Genomic DNA, 6,746 nt, shown 5'->3' on the forward strand with positions numbered 1-6,746 from the left:
CCGATGCTACTGAGAAATGTTCCGATGAGCAGGTGATTCCATAAGAAGTCTCATTTTCTATGAGGAGGCAATCACTGATGGTCGTGATGGACATGGAAGAATTTAGATTTGTGATATCATGGATGAGGGATCGTTCTCGCCAAGCATGCATTGACGATTTTAGTTTTTCGTCTGCAAGAACCATTTGGAACAGAAAAAGAACATCGGGCTCAGTTACTCTTATGATAGCTATGTGATCGACTGATATCTTTGTGGAAGAATTTATTGGCAACCAACCTTTGAGTACTCTGTTTGTTGTTCTCAATACTCAAAAGACTGAAAAGGAATCCACCATCTGCCTTTATAGGAACCAAGGAGGAAAGATGGCACCTGCCAACTTCAACATTGAGTTATATTTCGGGATACACAAAGTTCCATCTGGTGCAAGGCATTCTTATGATTTTGGCTTTGGGAGTTTTGATTATCTCACGGCTTCAATGAACAAGTTGAAAATTGGATTTCGGAGTTGGGATGCGACACTGAAGAAGTCAATTTTTAGAATTCAAGGGCAAATTGTGAAGATTCAATCACCAGCCATAAATTTTCACAATGCACAGATAGGAAATTCCAAATTGTCAGATTTAGTTTTGCCATTCAAGTCTGGGCATCTCGATATACCACAATGCTTTGGGAAAAAATGTCCGCTTGTAGTTCAAGAATTCAGGAGAGGAAATTGGAGGCTTCAGAATTTGTCCAGTGGGTGGAAGGACAAAGTGTTGATGAATTGAAATTGGTTCATAGCCTCGAGCAATTTGCTTATGTGTTAGAGCTCTCAGCTAGGTGCAAATATGGGGCTTCCCAATCACTTCCGATAAGGGAAATCAATTGGGTCTTGGAAAGTACAAAGAAATTTCCATATAGAATTTGGGGTGACCTCATAGAAGGATGGATGCTAGTGGGCTATCTTCATGATCGTCTCAACAATAACATTGAGAGAAGCTGATGGCTATGGGGTTGAGCGATGTGTTTGGGCTAAGCATTTATGGGCATGTAGTTCGGCTTGTGCGCCTAAGGAACTCGGTTGGCCTTGTTTTTCCTCTATTGCCAGGAAAAGGAATGGGGCTGGTCTACCTCAGAATTTCTTCGCTTTAACTCCATTCTTCTTGTCAGCTTTCCTAGCAAAACTATCCACCTTGAGGACAAGGTGTTTCTTGACGGGGTGGATAATGATACGACAATAAATGGAGAGGGCGACATAAAAGAAGAGAAGTCGGCATACAAGAGGAGAAACCAAATATAATTAGACGTATGTGTGAAAGTTAGAAAGAAGTTAGAGAAGTTAGTAGTTAGTAAAGTGGGTAGAGAAAATGTATAAATACAACAATACCAATGTAACTCATGAAGAACTTATGAATAGAACTTCTTCTCTAAATTCTCTCTACTCTCTCAATTATCTTCTCTCTTCTTTTGTTCTATAGGAGATTGGCCATCTCGAATTGGCACTCTATCAAAAACTCTTATAAATGATCCATCCTTACACATGATCTCTAATAGCTGGAAGTGTTTGGATACAAAATCTAAATCAAGGCCAGACCATTGTGACATCAAAAATTTGTGGAGTCTGCAAACTACGTAGGAATTTTGATACAACCACATATTATATACCCTAAACTTCATTATTAAATCTACCAAACTAATAACACCGACTATTATTGCTCCTCAACCTCCACCAGTCTTCCAGACACCCATATCTTGGTCTTTTTCACTTGTTTATGGGGGCCTTCAGTTTTGCCAGATAGTATGTTTTTCTTTACTCCATTCAGTGAGGAAATTTTCCCATAGCTTGCAATCCCGTTTGGAGTTCGTTTAGGATCTACAAGATTCATTGTTGCATCTTCTATAGGAGATTGGCCATCTCGAATTGGCACTCTATCAAAAACTCTTATAAATGATCCATCCTTACACATGATCTCTAATAGCTGGAAGTGTTTGGATACAAAATCTAAATCAAGACCAGACCATTGTGACATCAAAAATTTGTGGAGTCTGCAAACTACGTAGGAATTTTGATACAACCACATATTATATACCCTAAACTTCATTATTAAATCTACCAAACTAATAACACCGACTATTATTGCTCCTCAACCTCCACCAGTCTTCCAAACACCCATATCTTGGTCTTTTTCACTTGTTTATGGGGGCCTTCAGTTTTGCCAGATAGTATGTTTTTCTTTACTCCATTCAGTGAGGAAATTTTCCCATAGCTTGCAATCCCGTTTGGAGTTCGTTTAGGATCTACAAGATTCATTGTTGCATCTTCTATAGGAGATTGGCCATCTCGAATTGGCACTCTATCAAAAACTCTTATAAATGATCCATCCTTACACATGATCTCTAATAGCTGGAAGTGTTTGGATACAAAATCTAAATCAAGGCCAGACCATTGTGACATCAAAAATTTGTGGAGTCTGCAAACTACGTAGGAATTTTGATACAACCACATATTATATACCCTAAACTTCATTATTAAATCTACCAAACTAATAACACCGACTATTATTGCTCCTCAACCTCCACCAGTCTTCCAGACACCCATATCTTGGTCTTTTTCACTTGTTTATGGGGGCCTTCAGTTTTGCCAGATAGTATGTTTTTCTTTACTCCATTCAGTGAGGAAATTTTCCCATAGCTTGCAATCCCGTTTGGAGTTCGTTTAGGATCTACAAGATTCATTGTTGCATCTTCTATAGGAGATTGGCCATCTCGAATTGCCACTCTATCAAAAACTCTTATAAATGATCCATCCTTACACATGATCTCTAATAGCTGGAAGTGTTTGGATACAAAATCTAAATCAAGGCCAGACCATTGTGACATCAAAAATTTGTGGAGTCTGCAAACTACGTAGGAATTTTGATACAACCACATATTATATACCCTAAACTTCATTATTAAATCTACCAAACTAATAACACCGACTATTATTGCTCCTCAACCTCCACCAGTCTTCCAGACACCCATATCTTGGTCTTTTTCACTTGTTTATGGGGGCCTTCAGTTTTGCCAGATAGTATGTTTTTCTTTACTCCATTCAGTGAGGAAATTTTCCCATAGCTTGCAATCCCGTTTGGGGTTCGTTTAGGATCTACAAGATTCATTGTTGCATCCGTGCGATTCACATTGTTAATTGATTCCTGGGGAAGGGAACCATCAGAACTCTTCTGGCAAGATTCTTCACCGACTTTAACCAAATCAACATAACTTGAATTAGTAGCATTTCCATTCACAGTATCTGGCAGTGCAAACACATTTAAACTAAAAGTTTCAGCTTCACAATCACTTGATGACAATATTTGAGTATTTGGTTGTGTCTGCTGAAGTACTGGTCCGGTTGTAGCCTCTGAAAGCTCACAAGGGACTGGATCTTCATTCTCTATCAATTTGATAAAAGATATTGCCTCAGATATTATCTCCCTGCTTTCCAATAGGGAAGCCTGAGCAAGAGTGCTACTTTTGGAAGCTATTTCCAGGGCAGTAGCAGCCTTCTCAGCTTCAGCAATCAGTAACCTGCATTTATTCATACAACAAAGAAAAAAAACACTTGTTCTCAGATTATGATGGCAAATCAAGCACAGAAGCTAGAGGATGTATGTCGCGCTATAACCTCGGCGTGATCCAGAGAAAAGTGATTATATATGTTCATGTGCATTGAAAGGTATTTTCCCCAGAAGTCTAACCAGAACTGTTTGTCCATTAATGATAAACGGAAACTTACTTTGCTCTAGAAATGGCTTCACTTTTTTTGTTCATTGCGGCAACTCTTTGTGCCCTGATATTTTTCAGCATCTCCAATTTGGAACTTGCAAAAGGGTCCTTGTAAAGTGGAGTGCTGCTTTTCTTCAATCTAATTTTTTGGTCCGTTGACCCATGGTTTGCAAGATCATCAGCCTCGACTTTCTTCTTTGTACTTGTTTTTCGAGTCAGCTCATCCATATTTGGCTTTTTTCGGGGCTTTCTTTCTACCCCTTCAGGTGTCCCATGATATTTAGCTAACGCAGAGCAAACACGGTGACGGTATTCCTATAAGCATTTAAAAGAAAACAATGAAAGAAACAAAGTCAATCCTGTTGTAATGACAATCATATGATAAGCAGAGGAATAATATAAGAAAACTCCGATTGATTTACACAGTAACCACTGTCTTCATGGTGCAAAATTTTCATTTTCAAACTACACTGATTAGAAGATTAGGATACAAACAAGTCAGTTTTATAGACAAGAATACATCATATATCATATTATTAATAAGACACGAGAACAGAAATTGCATTGTTCAAAGATGAAAAGAAGGTATTAGTATTACAGGATCTGCCCACTTGGCGGCTATGGATGCAGCTATCTTCCTCTTCTGCTCGGAAGACTTGGGTGCCCTTTTGCTCCCTTTGGGTCTCGACATATTTTTTCTAAGTTCGACACTCTGGTGCCATTCTTTCTCATATTGCTTATTCAAAATCTTGTATGAATCCCATTGCAATTCTTCCTCACCAAGAAGGCCCTCTCTAGAAGCTGCAGCAATTAAGTTTCTCCACTCGTAGTAGCATGTCTCCTGCAGCATCAATTTTTCACGTCGTCTTTCCCACCCAAGTCGAACACCCACTCCAATTTTTATCCTAGTTTCTTCACTGAACACACAGAAGAAGAAAACAACATGCCGTAAAACAGGATGCAATAAGAACTGGAAATCAACCAAAAAGAACTATTATTTAGATTCACCGATAGTTAGCACATATTTTCAGTTTTAGCTTAGAGTTATAACACCAGACTCATATCTAGCACAGGTAAAAGAAGAGACAAGGTCTAGATGCTTTCCATGAAGGAAGCAAAGTCAACCACCTTTTCCATATAGTTATTTCCATTGAATAAGCCACTCTCTTTGAATGTAACAACTTGCAGAATTACAATTCAACACAAAAGCAGCTGCTAAATGCTAGAGTTGAAAAAAATATTAAAGCAAATTGAAGAAGTTATTCACCTTTGAGCGTGTCCCAAGTTAACCAGTTTCATCTTAATCTGCATAACAAACACCATCAGATATTTACGAATTCAAAACTTGAACATGAACTGCAGATTGATGGTGACGTGTTGAATTTTTTTAATAAAGGATGTAATTAATTACACAAGTCATAGAATAAATTCAAATTATGTTAGAAAGGTCTATCGACAAAACTACAAAGTATTTGTTAAACATATTAACACAAGGGCTGAGTGGAAACTATTAGAACTGAACAAGGACTTCCAAACAGATATAATCAGGAAACCAATGTAATCTAATATTAAATTCCATAATCCAAATTCTTTGTTCAGGAAATTTCGTGTAACACATACTTTGTTTACAAAATGACATCACCTTAGGATCTTGCATGGCAATTCTGGTTCTCTCTTTGATCTTCTGAAGGGTTTCTGCAAATATCGCAAACATGGTTAAAAAATGAAAAAAAATCCACAAAAATAACGAAAAACATTCTAGACATTTACAGGGTCTAGTAATCAGTACCTGGACTGTGCTTCTTGCCTTTGTTCCAAGGCGTGTTCCCTTTGTTTGCTTCGGAAATTCTACTCCGTCTCAACCTCTCTCTCTCGTCCACCTCAATAGAGTTTTCACCAGAAACTTGGGGTTCATACACATAATTATTTGATCTTATTGAATCAATATCCATCTTTAACGAGTTGTGGTACTGTTTCAACTCTTCATTTTTGCAAGCTATATTGGTTATCTCAAGGGTGGCAACAGCCTTTATAGTCAGCCCACCTCTGCGTACCTCAATTCTCCCCAAATTAATGTTCTTACCCACTTTTTTAGTGCTAGTAATACTTTTCCAAGAAAAGTAAGATGACAATTGCCTATCATTGTCTATTACTAATTTACTGTGAAAGCTGCTTTCAGAACTAAATGTAAATATGTTGTTGCGGAAACAAGAACAAGGTTGTGAAATGGCATTATCTGCAAAACAAGAACGACATTCAGACATTGGATGGCTTCCTCAAAAACATCATCCATAACAAACGCATATTTCATAATTATTTACACACAACGAGAATTAAATCAAGCCATATACATATGTGCAAATCGAAATGTATATAATTCATGCTACTTAAAAACAATGGAGAACAAAAGAAACTAAATGGGCAAAAAGGTAATGCTTCATTCAAGAGAAACGTTTTCTTCAACTAAAAAACGAAACACGGTAAAACAAAACCTAAACAACAAAATCTTGAACAAAAAAGAACCAAAAATTGGTTTGTTTTTACCTAACAAAGGCATGGAAACTCATCAAATCCGAAGTCCGGGGCACAAATACGAAGAAAATTGCTGATTATTGAGGAGATTCCATGCACCCGGTACAATTCTTAGTCAGCCAAGTCTGATGAAGATTAATCCGAGGGAAATCGGTCGCTGATTGGGGAAGAAAATTTGAAGTTTTGAGAAGCAAAATGAAGGTAAGCCACACACCCGTCCAGTGTCCGAAGACTCACCGCCCGCTGGATAACGATATGTATGTGATTTTGGGGAGGTTTTATTTTTTATTATTATTATTTTTCTTTTTATTTTTACGGAAAAAATATATTATTATTATTATTATTATTATTATTATTATTATTATTATTATTATGTATGTGATTTTGGTGAGGTTTTATTTTTTATTATTATTATTTTTCTTTTTTTTTACGGAAAATAATATTATTATTATTATTATGTGATTTAG

At 37.0% G+C, this 6,746-nt stretch overlaps 1 protein-coding gene across 1 annotated transcript; it reads right to left on the bottom strand.

The window, feature by feature from the left end:
- Positions 1-2,275: 2,275 nt before the first annotated feature.
- LOC140881484 (uncharacterized) lies at positions 2,276-6,516 on the bottom strand. Its single transcript, XM_073286832.1, has 7 exons — positions 6,292-6,516; positions 5,537-5,983; positions 5,390-5,442; positions 5,015-5,052; positions 4,346-4,664; positions 3,758-4,062; positions 2,276-3,549 (listed from the first exon to the last, which is right to left on the bottom strand). Exons 1-7 carry the CDS (start codon positions 6,302-6,304, stop codon positions 2,964-2,966), a joined length of 1,761 nt encoding a protein of 586 aa, XP_073142933.1. The 5' UTR covers positions 6,305-6,516; the 3' UTR covers positions 2,276-2,963.
- Between the last annotated feature and the right edge of the window lie 230 nt (positions 6,517-6,746).

The sequence above is a fragment of the Henckelia pumila genome, chromosome 2 (genome assembly GCF_033568475.1).
Source record: "Henckelia pumila isolate YLH828 chromosome 2, ASM3356847v2, whole genome shotgun sequence".
Classification (NCBI taxonomy): Eukaryota; Viridiplantae; Streptophyta; class Magnoliopsida; order Lamiales; family Gesneriaceae; genus Henckelia; species Henckelia pumila.

Bases quoted from the DNA above. Each gene is read 5' to 3' on its own strand.
- LOC140881484 (XM_073286832.1), bottom strand. The intron at 4,665-5,014 runs GTGAATAACTTC...CTGTGTGTTCAG, and splicing joins AACTTGGGACACGCTCAAAG to TGAAGAAACTAGGATAAAAA. The intron at 3,550-3,757 runs GTAAGTTTCCGT...GAATAAATGCAG, and splicing joins GAAGCCATTTCTAGAGCAAA to GTTACTGATTGCTGAAGCTG.